This window comes from Oncorhynchus keta, chromosome 19 (assembly GCF_023373465.1).
Source record: "Oncorhynchus keta strain PuntledgeMale-10-30-2019 chromosome 19, Oket_V2, whole genome shotgun sequence".
Taxonomy (NCBI): domain Eukaryota; kingdom Metazoa; phylum Chordata; class Actinopteri; order Salmoniformes; family Salmonidae; genus Oncorhynchus; species Oncorhynchus keta.
Window position 1 is genome coordinate 68,651,395 of NC_068439.1, and position 21,608 is coordinate 68,673,002.

Consider the following 21,608-nt stretch of genomic DNA (forward strand, 5'->3'; position numbering starts at 1 on the left):
ACAAAATGTGTTGAATTTGTGCCTTCGAAACAATGTCAGATCTTCAACGTTCTATCCACTATCAGAAAGAATAAACAATAGGCCGAACAGCACCTCCTACTGGAGATTTTATCAATCTACAGCTACCGGTTTTTCGAAGTCCAGCCCTGCTCAGCTTTGATATTTGTCACGGACAACTACCTATGTGCTTTTGTGAGAATTATTATTGAGAGATCTCTTAATAACTAAATAAATTTCACTGTTGCTATCAAAGTCATTCCAAAAGGGTAGGTTTAACAGAGTAAATTAAATGTAACCATACTTTAACACTCATATCATCAATGATATTATTTAGGCCTATAAAGCATTTGTAAAGTCATCAACAGCTATTGTTTCAATTCAACCCAGGGTTCAACAGAAATGACCAAAATAGACAACACATATAGGCCTAGGGTTTCATGCTTTGGTTGATGTCAAATGTGATCTTAAGTTAATAATTCATATGTTAGATTTACGTCTTCATTTAAAAAATCTAAGTTAAATAATATGGTAAAATCAAATCAAACTTGATTTAAAGTGCATTTAAAGTTTGATTTGATTTAGTCCTATTCTTTAACATATTTTTTTCAACTAGTTAACAAATAATCTGTTTGTTTCATGTCTCCAACTAAACCAAATATAAAAGTTAAAGAATAGGATTAAGCCAGTGGCTCGGATGAAACTATCCAAGCATTAGATACATCTCCTTTAAATGTTGATATTTGGTTTAGAGAAGTCCAATTCCCTGTCATGTTCTGACCTTTATTTCCTTTGTTTTGTATTTATATAGTATGGTCAGGGCGTGAGTTGGGTGGGCAGTCTGTTTGATTTTCTATGATTTGGGATTTCTATGTTTCGGCCTAGTATGGTTCTCAATCAGAGGCAGGTGTCATTAGTTGTCTCTGATTGAGAATCATACTTAGGTAGCCTGGGTTGCACTGTTTGTTTGTGGGTGATTGTCTATGTTAGTGGCTTGTGTCAGCACAGGTCTCATTTGTAGCGTCACGGTTGTTTTTGTTACTCTTTTGTTCTCTTTATTAAAATTCACTATGAACACATACCACGCTACATTTTGGTCCTTTGATCCTTCTCGCCTCTTCAGATGAAGAGGAGGAAGACCGTGACATTCCCTTTATTCATGGTGAAAAAAATCACATCCTTGGGTGGTTCAAATTGAATTATAATCAACATGATCAACAAGCACCATGCATGGCCATTGTGTGTCATCCAAATAAGGGATGACTTTTTGGTGGAGCCAAGGTTAGCTACATCTATGGTAAAAATATCTCAAGAGTTGTTATATTCTGTCTTTTATAATGATGTTATACATGGAAGGCAGTCGTGGCGTGGTCGGGCTACATTAATAATGTACACACAGCTGGCAATTGCCTGCTGGGCAGTCATTGGTTTTGAGTGTGAGTCTCACACAAAATAACATAATTTGAGAATGTTATAATGTTTGAAAATATTACATCATATTTTGTGAATCATTTGAGGTGGATTTAATCAAATGAAGATTAATTACATATAATCCTGTGTCCTGTACTCGTATTCCCCTTGATGCAAGTTGGCAGGCTGAGGTGGAGGACAGCTGGCTGGCAGTACAGAGACAGAGTCGGCTGGAGGGTAAAGATGTAAAAGGGGAGGGTCCTGTGGTACTGCAGAGATTACATTAACCACAGCCGCAAAGCCCTCCCTTTAATCCTGTTTCACCATGGAGCTATGAAAGGCCACTGCAATCCCATTAAAAGTGTTTCTGGATAAATGGGAAAATATTCTGCATTGGCGCAAGTATGAATGCTCTCTCACACACACACACACACACACACACACACACGCGCGCACAGAGAGAGAGAGAGAACGAATGAAATAAAGTGTATTTTAATAAAGTTTTATTGTTCAAAACTTGACTTTTCTACTTCCTGTTTACGTTTTTCCAGTGACATCACACGACTAACATTTTTCTTCGAACAGGTCACCGTCCCACCAAACTTGTGCCACGTCAGGATTTACGTTGTAGATAACTAATTGATATGACAGTTAACAAACTAACTGCATACGACTTTTAGCTGTTGCTGAGCTTTACCGAATATACTGTTCGAATGTTTTGGACGTTTCAGACGAAGCAAAAGTCAGTGTTAGCTAGCTCCTAGCTAGCTAGTAAAGTCAGCTGTCTCTCGTAAACATACACCAGCTACATTTTCAGTCCAGTTGACTTGTTAAAATGGAGAACAAATACAACCTGAAAAGCCCAGGTAAGTTTGTAAATAAAACTGTTTTTACTCCTTTCAATATCTCGAACGAGCAAAAAACAGCGAAGGTGCTATCCTGGCTCGCTAAACTAATGCTAGCTAGCTTGGCATAAATTATTAGGTTTGATTTACTTCCGCATTGGGTTTCCCATAATGATGGAGTGATGCCACCCTCATTCTATTAATTAATTAATTGATCTATCTAGCTACCTAAGACATGACATCCCTCTCACTTTACCACCATGTTAGCTAGCTTGTTCCTGTATGTTTATCCAACAACGTACCCAGTGATAATTTAATAATCAGACAAAACACAAATGATATGACATTAAGAACTAATCACACCGGCAATGTGGCCTTTTACAGGCGTACTGTCAGTTAATAACAAGTGACTTCCATGACACTGACATATAGCACTCATTAACTGAAGTCATGATATAGCTTTGTCTATTTTTGTATTGCTGCTCATTTGATCAGACATCATGGATTCATTGAACATTTTTCAAATCCAAAGTTGATGTCTAAGTCTTGTAGCTATTTGCATTCACTAACACCTTTCTAAAAATACTATAATCTAAGCAGTGAGCCCTGGTTACTACCCGCTTCAAAATATTGAATGCGTTTCAGGCACATCTGACGTTGACATTGTTGTTCTGGCTTGTCTGGTCCAAGGAGATACACACGCACAAGAGCACACTACAAGAGCACACTACAGGAAGGTGCAACATTTGTTTATTTGGATCCCCATTTGCTTTTGCAGAAGCAGCAGCTCCTCATCCTGGGGCCCACAAAAAATATGCAACATGACAAGTAACAAAACACTGACAGACAAGGAAAGTCACAGAATTTTTAAATATAATATATATGGTTATATAACAAAAATGGTTATATAACAAAAATAATACAAACAATACAACAACAAAAATAATATGCGTATCCCCTCACACCCCCTGCTGTTCCTTGAGTTGTTTTTCATCTGTTTTTTTAAGGTAATTTAGCTGTTTGATTGAATAATTGGAGATGGCAGTTCCATGGGTCTGTATAAAGCTGCATTACCGTGAATTTGTTTTGGACTTGGGGACTGTGAAGAGACCCCTGGTGTATGGCTGGGCGGTATACCGTATTTTACGATATACCAGTATTGATGCACACCGGTGTGGGTTTTTACTCTACCTTCTATAATTGTATTTGAATGTTTGGTTTGTTAAATGTGATATGCCATGTGTAGCTTCCATTTTTATAGTTTACTTCGCTACTTAAGTATTCTCTCTCCACTCTCTCTCTCCATGCCGCTTTCCACACAGAACTAGCCCCGCTCCCTGTCACTCAAGGAGTACATTTGTTGTTCCTTCTCGACCACGAGTCTCTTGCGCTCAGTCTCTGCATGGTCAATGCAGCACATGCAACTATGTTGATGATAACGATGCTGTTTTCACTGCTTCTTAATATAAATCCAATAGTGTTCTGTAATTACACTATCAGTTTGTGTTTTTTACATCTGCAAACAGCTAGTTTGTCTTTTCTTAGTAAGCTAGTAAGCGAAAACGTAACTAGCTATACATGCATGAAGTAGCTAAGAGAGAACATTCAATGTAGCCAAAAATTATAGGGTGCGGACTACTCAAAGCAAATTTACATATTTTTAATTATTCAAAAACATAAAATACCATCATAGCGTCTATTTTTTTTGTAAATATTGTGATATGATATTTTGGCCATATCGCCCAGCCTTACCCTGGTGGCATGTCTTATGGACCCATGTTCGAGGTGAATGTTATTTTATTATGCAGACAATCTGGAATTTATGACAGTAATATATCTCATAACTAGAAAATAAGCAGTTCATCTCTTGTCAACCCTCAACCAGGAAAGACAGGTATGCATGTTGTTGTTGTTAGTTCTGTATGTGCAGTTAAGGCCAAGGGGTGCTACTCAGTTTTGAGCCTTTTTAATTAAAGTAAAATAATTGAAAGAAAAAATACATTAACATATATATTTTTTTACGTGTGCCACAATTATTGGTACACCTTCATTCAATACTGTCTGCACCTCTTCTTCTATAATGTGTAATGAGGTTGGAGAACACATGGCAAGGGATCGGAGACCATTCCTCCATACATATTCTCTCCAGATCCTTAGGATTCCGAGGTCCACGCTTGTGGACTCTCCTCTTCAGCTCATCCCACAGGTTTTCCATGAGGTTTAGGCCAGGGGACTGGGATGGCCATGGCAAAACCTTGACTCTGTGGTCACTGAACCATTTTTGTGTTGATTTTGAGGTGTGCTTTGGTTCATTGTCCTGCTGGAAGATCCAACCAAGGCCCAGTTTAAGCTTCCTGGCAGAGGCAGTCAGGTTTTGATGTAATATCTGCTGGTACTTGATGGAGTCCATGATACTATGTATCCTAACAAGTTGTCCAGGGCCTTTGGAAGAAAAACAAGCCCACAACATCAAAGATCCACCACCATACTTCACAGTGGTGATGAGGTACTTTTCTGCATGGATATCTTTCTGTCTATGCCAAACCCACCTCTGGTGTTTGTTTCCAAAAAGCTCTATTTTAGTCTCATCTGACCATAGAACCTGGTCCCATTGAAAGTTCCAGTAACATTTGGCAAACTGTAGGTGCTTGAGATTGTTGTTTGATTACAGCAATGGCTTTTTTATGGCAACTCTCCCAAACAACTTGTGGTTATGTAGGTGGCGTCTGATCGTAGTTTTGGAGACTTTCTGACCACAAGACCCAACTAACGTCTGCAATTCTCCAGCTGTGATTCTTGGAGATTTTTTTGGCCCCTCTAACCATCCTCCTCACTGTGTGTGGTGTCAATATAGACACACATCCTCCTCCAGGCCGATTGTAAACATCTCCAGTTGCTTTAAACGTCTTTATAATTGCCCTGATAGTGGAAATGGACATTTTCAATCATTGAGCTATTTTCTCACAGCCATTTCCTGATTTGTGTAGCTCAACAGCCTTTTGTCGCACATTATTACTGTATTCTCGGGTCTTTCCCGGAAGACAATGGGAGCTTGGCCTGTATGTCACCTCATATGTATACCCCAGTGAAACAGGAAGTCATGGCTTACCACTTAAGTATTCCTAATCACTCAGGTGAACTTAATGTAAAATATGCATGGGAAATACTTCAGTTAGATTTTACTTAAGAATTTCTAGGGGTGCCAATAATTGTGGCACACGTTTTGAAGAAAAATATTTATTTAATTTACTTCACATTTATTTTTTTTCATTTTTCATTTTTTTTCATTCATTTTACTTCAATTAAAGGTTAGATTTTTTGTGAATATTTTGAATGAAAGACCAAGAGGATAAACAGCAAAGACATTTTTATTACAGCCCATTTTGCTCATATTTACCAAGGGTGCCAATATAAGTGGAGATCACTGTACATATCTGACATCATGTTGTTTTTTTCTTCTGGTGATATAGATCTATGGTGCCCTCTTGAGGCATTTGTCTTATTTCATCAAATGATAAGCTGAAAGCTTCAGACAAGCTCAATGCATAAACTCAGCAAAAAAAGAAATGTCCCTTTTTCAAGATCCTGTCTTTCACAGATCTTCATTGTAAAGGGTTTAAACACCGTTTCCCTTGCTTGTTCAATGAACCATAAACAATTACTGAACAAGCACCTGTGGAACGGTCGTTAAGACACTAACAGCTTACAGACGGTAGGCAATTAAGGTCAGTTATGAAAACTTAGGACACTAAAGAGGCCTTTCTACTGACTCTGAAAAACACCAAAAGAAAGATTCCCAGAGTTCCTGCTCATCTGCGTGAACGTGCCTTAGACATGCTGCAAGGAGGCATGAGGACTGCAGATGTGGCAAGGGCAATAAATTGCAATGTCCATACTGTGAGACGCCTAACACAGCACTACAGGGAGACAGGATGGACAGCTGACCGTCCTCACAGTGGCAGACCACGTGTAACAACACCTGCACAGGATCGGTACATCCGAACATCACACCTGCGGGACAGGTACAGGATGGCAACAACAACTGCCCGAGTTACACCAGGAACACACAATCCACTCCATCAGTTCTCAGACTGTCCGCAATAAGCTGAGAGAGGCTGGACTGAGGGCTTGTAGGCCTGTTGTAAGGCAGGTCCTTACCAGACATCGCCGGCAACCACGTTGCCTATGGTTACAAACCCACCGTCGCTGGACCAGACAGGACTGGCAAAAAGTGCTCTTCACTGACGAGTCGCAGTTTTGTCTCACCAGGGGTGATGGTCAGATTCGCGTTTATCGTCGACGGAATGAGCGTTTCGCCGAGGCCTGTACTCTGGAGCGGGATCGATTTGGAGGTGGAGGGTCAGTCATGGTCTGTGTGTCACAGCATCATAGGACTGAGCTTGTTGTCATTGCAGGCAATCTCAACGCTGTGCGTTACAGGGAAGACATCCTCCTCCCTCATGTGGTACCCTTCCTGCAGGCTCATCCTGACATGACCCTACAGCATGACAATGCCACCAGCCATACTGCTCATTCTGTGCGGGATTTTCTGCAAGACAGGAATGTCAGTGTTCTGCCATGGCCAGCGAAGAGCCCGGATCTCAATCCCATTAAGCACGTCTGGGACCTGTTGGATCAGAGTGTGAGGGTCAGGGCCATTCCCCCCAGAAATGTCTGGGAACTTGCAGGTGCCTTGGTGGAAGAGTGGGGTAACATCTCAACAACATCAGTTGTTGAGCCTTGTTATGTTCATACAAATATTTACACGTTAAGTTTGCTGAAAATAAACGCAGTTGACAGTGAGAGGATGTTTCTTTTTTTTGCTGAGTTTAGTTGATTTTATTAAAACACATAGGGTGTGTCTTGGAAAAATACATGTTTAAAAATTTGGACTAATCGATTGGTCGAAAGAACAGACGACTTTCAGTCGACTCCAGAAATGTTTTGTCAGGGACAGCCTTAATCTTATTATCAATTTCCTTTAACAATCATCAGTCATCAGAGTCGGTGTAGTACAAGTTGAGTGCCCTTCTCTATTTGCATGCTGAAAGTCAGTAGTTAACTTGTTACTGAGTGGGCGGGAAGAACATGCCACTTTCAACCAGTTCCAATCAGTTGCACTAAGCTCCATGTGTTCGCAGGTTCTGTGGTTTCACACTCGATCAAATTAGAGATGGTTTCTAGATTTCATTTTCTGCCTTCTGTGGCATTTGCCTTGGGCTTTGTCAAGATAATCGAAATGTACCGAGACCTTGTTTTAGCATGAAGCATTTTTCTGCCTGTCGCTTCTGTCACACTAGATCAGGTATAGAGGTAGAATTCTCTCTGATCAGAAAATTTGATCAAAGCTGTCTTGTCCTTGCACACTTGGTGTTGGTTGGCAAGTGAGCTGGATTTAAGGTAAGGACTTAAAGGAAGGGCTTACAATAAGGCTTGGGTTAACTCGAGTTTGGATTTTGAGAAATAAGTCTGAGGCAATAGTTGAGTTAGAGAAATTATCAAATAAAAAACTTGGTTCCAGTTTTGAAATGGGGTCAAAAGAAGGATAAGCCTGCAACACTTTGTAGTAGTTCAATTATATTATGGGGAACTAGAGGAATTATTCACATTGTAAAATAATGCAATTACAGTTTGCCCTCTGTGTGGAAAAGCAAAGAAGATCCTATGTTTAGAGTATCACTTTCTGCCTTTTGTCTCTGAGACCTGGCATTACCTCCCAGTTTGGAGAGCAGACAGCTGTGAACAAACAGCATTAGAAACCCACAACTAAAACATTGTTCCCATCCCAAATGGCACCCTATTCCCTAAATAGTGCACAACTCATAGGGCTCTGGTCAAACGTAGTTCACTATATAGGTAATAGTTTCAAGTTTTAATGTCTTGTGCACAAGTGCTGTGAAATGTCGTTCTTGCAAGCTCTAAACTCAACAATTCAATGATCAATATCAATGTAGTATTAAAAAAATGACATAGTAGAAGAAAAATACATGAGAAATAAAAACGAGTGCCATTTGGGACGTAGCCCGTCTCTACGTTTGGAAAGGGGAGTGGTCAGTAGTGAGCGCCAAGTTTTCCATCACCTATGTCTCTAAACCCTATCGTGTCTTCTTAAGAGTTTGGTTAAAAGTGGTTACATAACGGTGTCTCCCTGCTCACAGGACAAACCCTGCCTGAATCGCCCCCAGCTGCAAACACTAAAATGCGTTACGTAAAACGATTTTGTGTACAGGATTATAATCCTATCTCCCAGGGCCATTGACCGAAACCCTTCTCACCACTGGAGTCCGCAGGCCCATGTGGCAGCAGAGGCTTTTCTTCTTTCACTCCCACTCATTGTTATTATGAGACATGGCTAAAAAAGCACTCCACATAAAATGTGTCCCAAATGGCACCCTATTCCCAGGGCTCTGGTCAAAAGTAGTGCGCTGAGTGTATAAAACATTAGGAACACCTGCTCTTTCCATGACAGATTGAACATGTGAATCTAGTTGGAAGCTATGATCCCTTATTGATGTCACCTATTAAACCCAGATGTAGATGAAGGGGAATGGACAGGTTAAGGTGCGGGGAGCTGCCTTTATCGACATCCACGTCTTCTGTGCACTTTTAAGTGCCTTTTTAAAAGAGGTATGATAGTAGGTCTCAGGTGCACTGGTTTGAGTGTCAAGAACTGCAACGCTGCTGGGTTTTTCACACAACGAATTGAGTCTATATTCTTAGGGTTAAAGGGGGTGCAACTCAATATTAGGAAGGTGTTTCTAATGTTTTGTAGTGCACTATAAAGGGAATACAGTGCCATTTGGGATGCAGCCATAGAAAACCAATGAGGGTTTTGGGCTCCTGTCAAAGTGCATCCAGGTGTTTGAGGAGGACCAACGGGCAGAGATCCAGCGCTAGTCTGTCTGTTCCTTTTTAGGGACAGTCACAGCATTGACAACTTCCATAGGGGATAAGTGCTTCACATGTGTAGAGTTTTTATTTCACCTTTATTTAACCAGGTAGGCTAGTTGAGAACAAGAGTTCCACTCCAATGCTAACCAAGTCTCCAAGTAATGAGGCGTGAGGAACTTTGATTGTATTCAGCAGAGCAATCAACTGATCCAGTGAAGAAAATAACGTCACTGTCTGTCTGCAACATCTGGTCCCTGTGTATCAGCAGTGAGTATCAGTATTGATGAAACGTCTGTGAGCCGTGGTAAGAGCACTGTCATGTAAAGCTTGACGTTACTGTTGTCCTGATCTAGTTTATTATATGATTTTGAACAGCTGGATTCTTACTGACAAAATTATGCAATACTGTTGTCAAGGATTTCTTTCTTATTATTTTAGCTCTGTGTCCTAACTTGTGAATTTTTACGATAACTCACCATGCTTAACCGATAGCCTGACTCTCACTTTCAAAAGCCCTTGATCCCACAGTGGCTTTAATGAGGGACGGCTGAGTAGTTTAGCCTATAGGAGGGGGCATGTTCGCTGTCGGAGGAGGGGTCTGAGAACTGCATCTCACCTTGCTATCCCCCGGGAAACACGAGTGCAGACTAAGCTATATCAGACTACACCAAGACCATGCCAATTTGACCACCCACATGCGGGAAAAAAAATAACTAGGCTTTTTATTCTCTTCAGGCTTTTTTTCTCTCTCCCCGCCACAACCAGAGTGCCAAGTGCTTTTTTAAGGCAGCTGCATCTCTTTCAGTAGTGGGAGCCAGTGCTTAATCCCCAAACCAAACGAATTGGACTTGAGGCCGGGTGGTTCTTAGAGTGCTTAGTGGCGCTCCAGGATAGATTCAGCTCAGAAGAACGGAGTGCTCACATGGCCATAACACAAATTTTTACTTAACCGTACACTCATTATAATATAGCCCTTGAATTAGGCTATGCATCGAACTCCCCAGATTCAGAGTTAGAAGTTTACATATAGCCTATTTGCCTAGTAACAAATGGGCAATTGCAACTTTAGGACAAGGTAGGCAGGCTAAATGCACAATAGGAATAGGAAGTGTAAGCTATGTAGCCCTATACTGTATGTTCCCTCTCATGGCAGCTGTCTCTTCCAGATAATCATCACAGAGGGGGGTGGTGTGCACAAGCCGACCACACTGCTAGTGTTATCTGGAAATCAACCCTCCAAGGACCTGTCAAATCAAATCCCAATTGAAACCACTCAGTATACAATATTTTGCTCTTCATCCCACCAGCCTACTGTATTAAACCTGGTTAGTCCAATAGTGGGTGTTTTCTGTGAAATATCAGAATATTATTCAGCCAGCTGCTGAGAGAGACAACCACCATGCCGAAGTTGGAGTTGGAGGGGGACCCACATATTACCGGACAAACTGTTGACAGCTGCCATGGCCCGGGGATCAGACCCATGACTGGAGAGCTTAGTGGCACAGGCAGTGTCTGAGTCGCCATTTGCCATGCCATCAAAGCCTGGTGCTGACAGACACCCAGTCCTCACCGTAATCAGGCTGAATGAGACATGGAGCTGAGACACTCCCAAGTGGCCCTCAACATAACAAGCCTGGCATGCCCGCCTCTGATACCGTATCTCACCTCGGTCACAATCATTTCCCCATCGCTGAACCGCAAAGAAGTCCCAAGTGGAAGATTTTGTCTGCCACCCCACAGCAGTAGAGATAGACGGGAGGTATCAACTTAAACATTGTGAAAATCTGTATCCACACGTCCACATACAGTGCCCTCTGTAATTATTGGGACAGTGAGAAAGTTACAGACACACATATCATACCCCCAAGATACCATTACAATAACGGGAGGTTATCATTTTTGTGGGTGTATGATATTTGTGCGTCTAACTTAATCGCTCATCATTATTCACGATTCATTCAGTACTATCCATAATCATGGTAGCATCTACATTAATGTAGAAGTGTTTAGAAATATATTCTATTCTTATTTACAATAAAAGTAACTCCAAAATGCTACAAGATTATTATTTCTATTGGGTGCAAAATAAAATGGAACACAACCAAAACAAATAGCAAATGCATCCAACAAGTTTGTAGAGTCACAAGCTTGATATAATCATTGTGTGCTAGGAATACGGGACCAAATAATGTATCATTTCAGATCCAAAGTGCTGGAGTACAGAGCCAAAAGAAGAACAAATGCTTCACTGTCCCAATAATTACGGAGGGCACTATATACTGTAGACTCCCTCACTTTTTTTTTTAGACCAGAAAACAGTTTTCTGCTCATAATCACATATGGTCCTCCTCCACAATAGCTCCTCCTTTGTATGATTGCATCATCTGTTGCTGCTGGGGAGTGCGAGAGAAAGGATTGCTCGCTCTGCTTTGCAGGCTTGTTGTGTGAAGACCTACTGGAGAGTTGTGCCCTAGTTTGGACAGTGCTAACTCACAGTGGCTGTCACTGTCATTAATTGCCCTTGCTGTCTCCTCCGGTCCTGTGGGCCCAATGCATTAGGGCAGAGGTTGTAGCGCACACACATGCAAACCATATACTGCATTCGGAAAGTATTCAGTTCCCTTGACTTTTTCCAGACTGATTCTAAAATGGGTTAAATTGTCCCCCCCCCCCATCAATCTACACACAATAACAAAGCAAAAACAGGTTTTTAGAATTTTTTGCAAATTTCTACTAAATAAAAAATGATACATTTACATAAGTATTCTGACCCTTTACTCAGTACTTTGTTGAAGCACCTTTGGCAGTGATTACAGAATCAAGTCTTGGGTATGATGCTACAAGCTTGGCACACTTGTATTTGGGGAGTTTCTCCCATTCTTCTCTGCAGATCCTCTCAAGCTCTGTCAGGTTGGATGGGGAGCGTCGCTGCACAGCTATTTTCAGGTCTCTCCAGAGATCCAATCGAGTTCAAGTCCGGGCTCTGGCTGGGCCACTCAAGGACATTCAGAGACTTGTCCCGAAGCCACTCCTGTGTTGTCTTGGCTGTGTGCTTAGGGTCGTTGCCCTGTTGGATGGTGAACCTTCACCACAGTCTTAGCATTCTGGAGCAGGTTTTCATCAAGGATCTCTCTGTACTTTGCTCCGTTCATCTTTCCCTCAATCCTGACTAGTCTCCGAGACCCTGCTGCTGAAAAACATCCCCACAGCATGATGCTGCCATCACCATGCGTTACCTTAGTAATGGTGGCAATTTACCTCCAGATGTGACGCTTGGTATTCAGGCCAAAGAGTCTTGTTTCTCATGGTCTGGGAGTCTTTTAGGTGCCATTTGGCAAACTCCAAGCGGGCTGTCATGTGCCTTTTTCTGAGGAGTGGCTTCCATCTGGCCACTCTACCATAAAGGCCTGATTGGTGGAGTGCTGCAGAGATGGGAGAACCTTCCAGAAGGACAACCATCTACACAGTGGAACTCTGGAGCTCTGTCAGAGTGACCATCGGGTTCTTGGTCACCTCCCTGACCAAGGCCCTTCTCCCCCGATTGGTCAGTTTGGCTGGGCGGCCAGCTCTAGAAGAGTCTTGGTGGTTCCAAACTTCTTCCATTTAAGAATGATTGGGGCCAGTGTGTTATTGGGGACCTTCAATACTGCAGACATGTTTTGGTACCCTTCCCCAGATCTGTGCTTCGACATAATCCTGCCTCGGAGCTCTGCGGACAATTCCTTTTTTGCTCTGACATGCACTGTCAACTGTGGGACCTTTAAATAGACAGGTGTGTGCCTTTCCAAATCATGTCCAATCAATTAATCTACCACTGGTGGACTCCAATCTAGTTGTAGAAAGGATGATCAAGGATGATCAATGGAAACAGAATGTACCTAAGCTCAATTTTAAGTATTATAGCAAAGGATCTAAATACATTGGGGGGGGGGGGTGTATTTGATCCCCTGCTGGTTTTGTACGTTTGCCCACTGACAGAGAAATTATCAGTATATAATTTTAATGTTAGGTTTATTTTTTATTTATTTATTTATTTCACCTTTATTTAACCAGGTAGGCAAGTTGAGAACAAGTTCTCATTTACAATTGCGACCTGGCCAAGATAAAGCAAAGCAGTTCGACAGATACAACGACACAGAGTTACACATGGAGTAAAACAAACATACAGTCAATAATACAGTATAAACAAGTCTATATACAATGTGAGCAAATTAGGTGAGAAGGGAGGTAAAGGCAAAAAAGGCCATGGTGGCAAAGTAAATACAATATAGCAAGTAAAACACTGGAATGGTAGTTTTGCAATGGAAGAATGTGCAAAGTAGAAATAAAAATAATGGGGTGCAAAGGAGCAAAATAAATAAATAAATAAATTAAATACAGTTGGGAAAGAGGTAGTTGTTTGGGCTAAATTATAGATGGGCTATGTACAGGTGCAGTAATCTGTAAGATGCTCTGACAGTTGGTGCTTAAAGCTAGTGAGGGAGATAAGTGTTCCAGTTTCAGAGATTTTTGTAGTTCGTTCCAGTCATTGGCAGCAGAGAACTGGAAGGAGAGGCGGCCAAAGAAATAATTGGTTTTGGGGGTGACAAGAGAGATATACCTGCTGGAGCATGTGCTACAGGTGGGAGATGCTATGGTGACCAGCGAGCTGAGATAAGGGGGGACTTTACCTAGCAGGGTCTTGTAGATGACATGGAGCCAGTGGGTTTGGCGACGAGCATGAAGCGAGGGCCAGCCAACGAGAGCGTACAGGTCGCAATGGTGGGTAGTATATGGGGCTTTGGTGACAAAACGGATTGCACTGTGATAGACTGCATCCAATTTGTTGAGTAGGGTATTGGAGGCTATTTTGTAAATGACATCGCCAAAGTCGGATTGGTAGGATGGTCAGTTTTACAAGGGTATGTTTGGCAGCATGAGTGAAGGATGCTTTGTTACGAAATAGGAAGCCAATTCTAGATTTAACTTTGGATTGGAGATGTTTGATATGGGTCTGGAAGGAGAGTTTACAGTCTAACCAGACACCTAAGTATTTGTAGTTGTCCACGTATTCTAAGTCAGAGCCGTCCAGAGTAGTGATGTTGGACAGGCGGGTAGGTGCAGGTAGCGATCGGTTGAAGAGCATGCATTTAGTATTACTTGTATTTAAGAGCAATTGGAGGCCACGGAAGGAGAGTTGTATGGCATTGAAGCTTGCCTGGAGGGTTGTTAACACAGTGTCCAAAGAAGGGCCGGAAGTATACAGAATGGTGTCGTCTGCGTAGAGGTGGATCAGGGACTCACCAGCAGCAAGAGCGACCTCATTGATGTATACAGAGAAGAGAGTCGGTCCAAGAATTTAACCCTGTGGCACCCCCATAGAGACTGCCAGAGGTCCGGACAGCAGACCCTCCGATTTGACACACTGAACTCTATCAGAGAAGTAGTTGGTGAACCAGGCGAGGCAATCATTTGAGAAACCAAGGCTGTCGAGTCTGCCGATGAGGATGTGGTGGTTGACAGAGTCGAAAGCCTTGGCCAGATCAATGAATACGGCTGCACAGTAATGTTTCTTATCGATGGCGGTTAAGATATCGTTTAGGACCTTGAGCGTGGCTGAGGTGCACCCATGACCAGCTCTGAAACCAGATTGCATAGCAGAGAAGGTATGGTGAGATTCGAAATGGTCGGTAATCTGTTCGTTGACTTGGCTTTCGAAGACCTTAGAAAGGCATGGTAGGATAGATATAGGTCTGTAGCAGTTTGGGTCAAGAGTGTCCCCCCCTTTGAAGAGGGGGATGACCGCAGCTGCTTTCCAATCTTTGGTAATCTCAGACGACACGAAAGAGAGGTGGAACAGGCTAGTAATAGGGGTGGCAACAATTTCGGCAGATAATTTTAGAAAGAAAGGGTCCAGATTGTCTAGCCCGGCTGATTTGTAGGGGTCCAGATTTTTCAGCTCTTTCAGAACATCAGCTGAATGGATTTGGGAAAAGGAGAAATAGGAAATATTTGAACAGTGAGAGACAGAATAACAACAAAAAAATCCAGAAATGCGCATGTCAAACATGTTATAAGGTGATTTGAATTTTATTGAGGGAAATAAGTATTTGACCCCTCTCAATCAGAAAGATTTCTAGCTCCGAGGTGTCTTTTATGAGATTGGGAGCACACTCTTAAAGGGAGGGCTCCTAATATCAGTTGGTACCTGTATAAAAGACACCTGTCCACAGAAGCAATCAATCAGATTCTAAACTCTCCACCATGGCCAAGACCAAAGAGCTCTCCAAGGATGTCAGGGACAAGATTGTAGACCTACACAAGGCTGGAATGGGCTACAAGACCATCGCCAAGCAGCTTGGTGAGAAAGTTGGTGCGATTATTCGCAAATGGAAGAAACATAAAATAACTGTCAATCTCTGGAGACCTGGAGCCCCAGGCCGAGGGAGTTGCAATGAGTTGCAATGATCATAAGAACGGTGAGGAATCAGCCCAGAACTACACAGGAGGATCTTGTCAATGATCTCAAGGCAGCTGGGACCACATCTTCTGCCATGACCTCTTGGCTCCCTACAGTCTTTGTTCAATATTTACTGTATTATTCATTCATACTATACAAGGTCCTTAAGCTCTATCCACTGTTCTTTCTTCTGGAAGAATATTATTTTAAGCACTGTGCAAATGTTAAGCACTTCAAATTAATATATACACTGCCATGAAAAATAAAGGAACACTAAAATAACGCATCCTAGAACTGAATGAATAAAATATTCTTATTAAATACTTTTTTCTTTACATAGTTGAATGTGCTGACAACAAAATCACACAAAAATTATCAATGGAAATCAAATTTATCAACCCATGGAGGTCTGGATTTGGAGTCAAACTCAAAATTAAAGTGGAAAACCACACTACAGGCTGATCCAACTTTGATGTAATGTCCTTAAAACAAGTCAAAATGAGGCTCAGTAGTGTGTGGCCTCCACGTGCCTGTATGACCCCCCTACAACGCCTGGGCATGCTCCTGATGAGGTGGCGGATTGTCTCCTGAGGGATCTCCTCCCAGACCTGGACTAAAGCATCCGCCAACTTCTGGACAGTCTGTGGTGCAACGTGGCGTTGGTGGATGGAGCGAGACAAGATGTCCCAGATGTGCTCAATTGGATTCAGGTCAGGGGAACGGTGGGCCAGTCCATAGCATCAATGCCTTCCTCTTGCAGGAACTGCTGACACACTCCAGCCACATGAGGTCTAGCATTGTCTTGCATTAGGAGGAACCCAGGGCCAACCGCACCAGCATATGGTCTCACAAGGGGTCTGTGGATCTCATCTCGGTACCTAATGGCATTCAGGCTACCTCTGGCGAGCACATGGAAATGCCACCCCACACCATGACTGACCCACCGCCAAACCGGTCATGCTGGAGGATGTTGCAGGCAGCAGAATGTTCTCCACGGCGTCTCCAGACTGTCACGTCTGTCACATGTGCTCAGTGTAAACCTGCTTTCGTCTGTGAAGAGCACAGGGCTCCAGTGGCGAATTTGCCAATCTTGGTGTTCTCTGGCAAATGCCAAACGTCCTGCATGGTGTTGGGCTGTAAGCACAACCCCCACCTGTGGATGTCGGGCCCTCATACCACCCTCATGGAGTCTGTTTCTGACCGTTTGAGCAGACACATTTGTGGCCTGCTGGAGGTCATTTTGCAGGGCTCTGGCAGTGCTCCTCCTGCTCCTCCTTGCACAAAGGCAGAGGTAGCGGTCCTGCTGCTGGGTTGTTGCCCTCCTACGGCCTCCTCCACGTCTCCTGGTAGTGCCTCCATGCTCTGGACACGACGCTGACAGACACAGCAAACCTTCTTGCCACAGCTCGCATTGATGTTCCATCCTGGATGAGCTGCACTACCTGAGCCACTTGTGTGGGTTGTAGACTCCGTCTCGTGCTACCACTAGAGTGAAAGCATCGCCAGCATTCAAAAGGGACCAAAACATCAGCCAGGAAGCATAGGAACTGAGAAGTGGTCTGTGGTTATCACCTCCAGAACCACTCCTTTATTGGGGGTGTCTTGCTAATTGCCTATAATTTCCACCTGTTGTCTATACCATTTGCACAACAGCATGTGACATTTATTGTCAATCAGTGTTGCTTCCTAAGTGGACAGTTTGATTTCACAGAAGTGTGATTGACTTGGAGTTACATTGTGTTGTTTAAGTGTTCCCTTTATTTTTTTGAGCAGTGTATAATATTAAGCACTCTGTCAATTAATCAAATTGTATTAGAATGCAACACATTTGAATTGATACCCTGGTCGATGTCAACAAAATGAAAGAGAGCCGCACACTCTAGGAGCTCGGATGCAAAAATTGAATTACCAACGTTGACAGCAAAGCTGTCTTCATCAGGGTATGATCACAAACACTGCGGGATGACTCGTTTATGTAGTGTCAAAAGACACAGTTGTCTGTAATCATGGCCAAGAGTGGCCTAATATCATTGGTTAATTATCAAATATTAAAATGTCATACAAAGAACAGCATACAAACAACAAATGGATAGCATACGATCATAGATTCATTTGACTACACAAGCTTACAAACAATTACAATGGCAAAGTCACAATAATTACAAGAATGGCTTCAGATCAAAGTCTACTTTGAGACCGAAGGGCGCAAGGGTCTTTAAGTTAAAGATCCAGGCAGCCTCTCTTTTTAACAATAAATTATCAAGGTCATCCCCTCTCCTAGGGAGGGTGACATGTTCGATGCCAATATAACGCAGAAACTAAATCGAGTGGCCTGCCTCCAAGAAGTGGGCCGCAACTGGGTAAGTAAAGTTTTTACACCTAATGGTGCTACGATGCTCTGATATACATACTTTTAATTTGTGCTTTGTTTTACCTACATAATTTTTACCACAAGGACAAGTTATAAGATAAATAACTGCCTTAGTGGAGCACGTAATAACACATTTGATTGGGATCGATTTCCTTGTTTGTGGGTGTTTGAAGGATCTACATTTATAAGTGCCATTGCATTGATCACAGCCATTACATTTGTAATTTCAATCCAGTAGGGGCGCAAATAGACGTTGTTCAGGAATATCTTGGGGTGGTAAATCAAAGTGTACCAATTGGTCATGTTTTGTTTAGAATTTTCTCAATGGCAATATTAATCTTATCATTCTTGTAGCCCCTCTCCTTTCACTTCCTTTGCGTCTCTCATATTTCTGTCAATCTGATTTGTTTCTTTCAAATTATTTTGATTCGACATAATTGGCTGTGGGGCAAACTATTTTTCAAGGGAAGTGGGTGACAACTATTTTTCAAGGGAAGTGGGTGACAACTATCAGCCCTCAACAAACTGTTATGATCATTACGCTTCCTGTAAAGATCAGTGTATAGAACATTATCTTCACACAAGATCAGAAGATCAAGAAAACTGATTTGACGTGTGTCAGATTGCATAGTAAATCTCAAATGATAGAAAAACAAGAAATGCCTGGAGCTGTTTTGCATCACCCCTCCATAGAACAAAAATATCATCAATATACCATTTCCAAATAATGATGTGAGGCAAGAAAACATTTTTGAGAGGATTGAAAATAGACTGTTTCTCCATGTAACCCACATACAAATTAGCATAATTTGGAGCCATGGGGGATCCCATAGCAGTAACAAAGAGGGTACAACCTGTTGCACAATTCCACAGAAAATGATTAATATTTCCTTTGTAGTGTGCTTGAAGTTGTGACTTGCTTGAGTGCTTACATACATTTCAGCTTTGTTGTAATTGTGCCAATTCCCGTTGAAGCTTAGCATCTATTTGTAACGGATTTCCAAGCTGTATAAACAGAAATGCATCTGTCGGTGTCTGACTCCTACAACATGATGTCTAAGCTTGATTTTTTTTGTTTTTTTGCATCAGCAAATGTCCATAATATATCTGTCGCTAATAGTGAAATTATACAGTTTTACAGTATTACTTACCCGCCAGTGTTATGATTGGCTGTGATATTTGTATTTCTCCTTCCGGGGGAACATCTGTTGGAAAAAGGATACTGGGAAAGCTGTTCTGACTTTGGCTGTGTTTATCAAGTGGATTTGTTAATTTCCTGGTTGCTACAATTCTACACTGTTCGCTCAATTTCAGTTTATGTGAGAAAACAGGCACTGAATAGTGTAAGGAATGATTGTACCATCTAAATCGCTGTGAAATATATTTTCAATGACACAAAATATTGTTTTTACAGCTATTTGACGCTGGTGGACCAAAACCACTGTTTGAAGCTGGTGAATATTTTTTGTTATGGAAAATATATTTCCCAGCGATTTAGATGTTACAATGATTCCCTACACTATTCAGTGCTTGTTTTCTCACATAAACTGAAATGATCAGTTTAGTAACACTGTCATTCCACTATTAGCACCAGAAATATTTGAGTAATTTCCTGAAATTACGATGCACCTATTAAAGCCACAGTAGAAACCATTCGTTTCACAAGTCAGGATGTGAAAATAACTTTCTCAGACAGTAATTTTTTGGGGGAAATATTATTCCCCCATTTCTTTGGTCACACTGTTTGACCTGCATGTCATTCACTCTTCGAAAGGTGCTTATTGATAATTATTAGCATGTCATAACTAGGGCTGTGGCGGTCACGAAACTTTGATTGTCAAGCAAATAACTGTTGGTCCCACTGTAATTGACACATTTAGCACATTTAGCATCTCCTGGCTTCCACACATAGCATACAAGTCACTGATACCTTTGGAATGTCTACATTTGAAAAAGTCTAATAAATCCATGTAGTATAGCCTACACCTTCACAATAAATCCATGTAGTATAGCCTACACCTTCACAATAAATCCATGTAGTATAGCCTACACCTTCACAATAAATCCATTTTTTTTAGACGGGTCTAAAGAAACATGATATGAAGAAAATGTTTTTATTTCAGAAAAACAGAATAACATTGTCATTATGTTAGGACCTGATCTGGCTATGCCATATTGCTGTGGGCTACACTAGTTCATTTAGCAGACAAGATTTGCTTCGAATTCCATGGCATTATTTATATATTATTTCACAGTATGAATACAATTAAACAGAGCTGAATAAAATAGAAAGAATATTATCTCCAAACGATTTGAGGGAGTGTGGTTAAATAACTAGGTACTCCTATATGCCTAATTTAGAGTTATTAATGTATCTTTAGTTGTTCTACAAACATTGGGCTATATTTTTAGATTTTTAATACATTGTAAGGCTGCATGATGCGACTCTAATGATGATTTGAAAAAAGTGTCTTGAAAGGCATGAGCTCTGCTTTGTTTTCTGCGCAGGCTGTACACACTTCATCACTCTCATTCACAATTTGACAAGCACTTGATAATGCCTAGAATTTCACAGTGGCATCCCCTTTGTGTGGCCGTAATGCACCCTAAAATAATCCATGCCTTTTGTGGCCATGGTGCCCTTGGCCCGGAGTGTTGCGTTGTGCCCTTCTCACTGAGTGCTGTGGGCTCTGAAGCACCTCTCACTCACATGGCTCTCCATCACGTGATCGGGTCTTTCTCACAGGCTACAAGTGAAGACCGACACACCGGGGACGCAACTCCGTCCTTATCCAATTCCGAGGTGCATATTTAAAATATTGGAAGAACTGTCCACATTTACTTTTCGTCTGCCAATAAGATGAGTAATTTTAACGAACAGCAAAAGCACTAGCCTATGTCAATCTACTATCTGCCATAGTACAAAGGTTTACCTATTATATTCTGTGCGAGAAACAAATATTCCAAACATAGTCTGGGACAGTTGTGGGATGCTATAGATCTCAAATGAATACAACCACTAGCATCAAAACCACTTTTTTACGCTATGTGGCTGACGCAACAGATCATAACGTTTAGCTTAAAATGTTGATAAACTATTAAGCTATTTCTTCACATTATAAGCGCAGCAGTGCACACACAGCAGTAGGCTATAAGGGCCAATGTTCGATTAGCGGGATAACGCCATTATCAAAAGTGACCGGAAAGGCGATTATGCATGTGATGCTTTTATTATAAAGGTGCATTTTTATGGTAAATTATCTTCCCCAAACTGGAAACTCGCGCACTGCTAGGCTCTACACCTCTTGTAAAGTGGATCAATGTGCTTAATTTTAAGAAGTTATTTGGACACTTTCCTGTTTTGGAGGACGCATGGTTCTCGACCTTCGCCTCTCCCGAGTCTGTACGGGAATTGCAGCGATGGGACAAGACTGTAACTACCAATTGGATATCATAAAATTGGGGAGAAAAAGTACAAAAAAACTAAATTTAAAGAAAACATATAGGCCTATGGGCTAGGCTACATGAGGTGTGATACTATTATTTGAAGAAGTTGCAAAAGAAGGCTTTGTTTCTTGCCTTAAGCTGGGCGTCATTCACAAGTGATAGGCTAATATTGTCACCCATCAGACTATTCTTGATTTAATATTGTCTT

At 41.7% G+C, this 21,608-nt stretch overlaps 1 protein-coding gene across 6 annotated transcripts in view; it reads left to right on the forward strand.

Moving 5' to 3' along the window:
- The first annotated feature begins 1,943 nt into the window (after window positions 1-1,943).
- The window catches only part of LOC118398761 (ubiquitin-conjugating enzyme E2 J1-like), a 39,166-nt gene continuing 19,501 nt past the window's right edge, over window positions 1,944-21,608 (forward strand). For all 6 annotated transcript variants that reach the window (XM_052471140.1, XM_052471137.1, XM_052471138.1 and 3 more), the window contains exon 1: window positions 1,944-2,273. Coding sequence is in view for 5 of the 6 variants with exons in the window: in XM_052471137.1 (XP_052327097.1) it covers window positions 2,243-2,273 (31 nt within the window). In the remaining variant the exon portion in view is untranslated. The remainder of the gene's footprint in view (window positions 2,274-21,608) is intronic.